General features: G+C 72.0%; 2 protein-coding genes across 2 annotated transcripts in view; one reads left to right on the top strand and one right to left on the bottom strand.

Moving 5' to 3' along the window:
* SNCB (synuclein beta) overlaps positions 1–219 on the bottom strand; it is an 8,228-nt gene extending 8,009 nt beyond the window's left edge. The window contains exon 1 of the mRNA XM_019506050.1: positions 27–219. Coding sequence (XP_019361595.1) covers positions 27–147 — 121 coding nt within the window. The 5' untranslated portion in view covers positions 148–219. The remainder of the gene's footprint in view (positions 1–26) is intronic.
* EIF4E1B (eukaryotic translation initiation factor 4E family member 1B) overlaps positions 146–225 on the top strand; it is a 7,420-nt gene continuing 7,340 nt past the window's right edge. The window contains exon 1 of the mRNA XM_019505948.1: positions 146–178. Coding sequence (XP_019361493.1) covers positions 146–178 — 33 coding nt within the window. The remainder of the gene's footprint in view (positions 179–225) is intronic.

Raw genomic sequence — 225 nt, 5'->3', positions numbered from 1 at the left:
CCCGCACCGCGCCCGCACCGCCTTACCCATGTAGAGGACGCCCTCCTTGGTCTTCTCGGCCGCCTCGGCCACCCCCTGCTTGGTCTTCTCGGCGGCGGCCACCACCCCCTCCTTGGCCTTGGACAAGCCCTTCATGAACACGTCCATGGCGGCGCTGGCTCTGCGGGACACGCGCGGGGCAAGATGGCTTCAGGCCGCGCCGGGGCTGCGGGGCATCGTCGGGGC

The sequence above is a fragment of the Gavialis gangeticus genome, unplaced genomic scaffold, assembly GCF_001723915.1.
Source record: "Gavialis gangeticus isolate Ggan-Ray unplaced genomic scaffold, GavGan_comp1, whole genome shotgun sequence".
Classification (NCBI taxonomy): Eukaryota; Metazoa; Chordata; order Crocodylia; family Gavialidae; genus Gavialis; species Gavialis gangeticus.
This window is presented reverse-complemented; position numbering and strand designations above follow the sequence as displayed.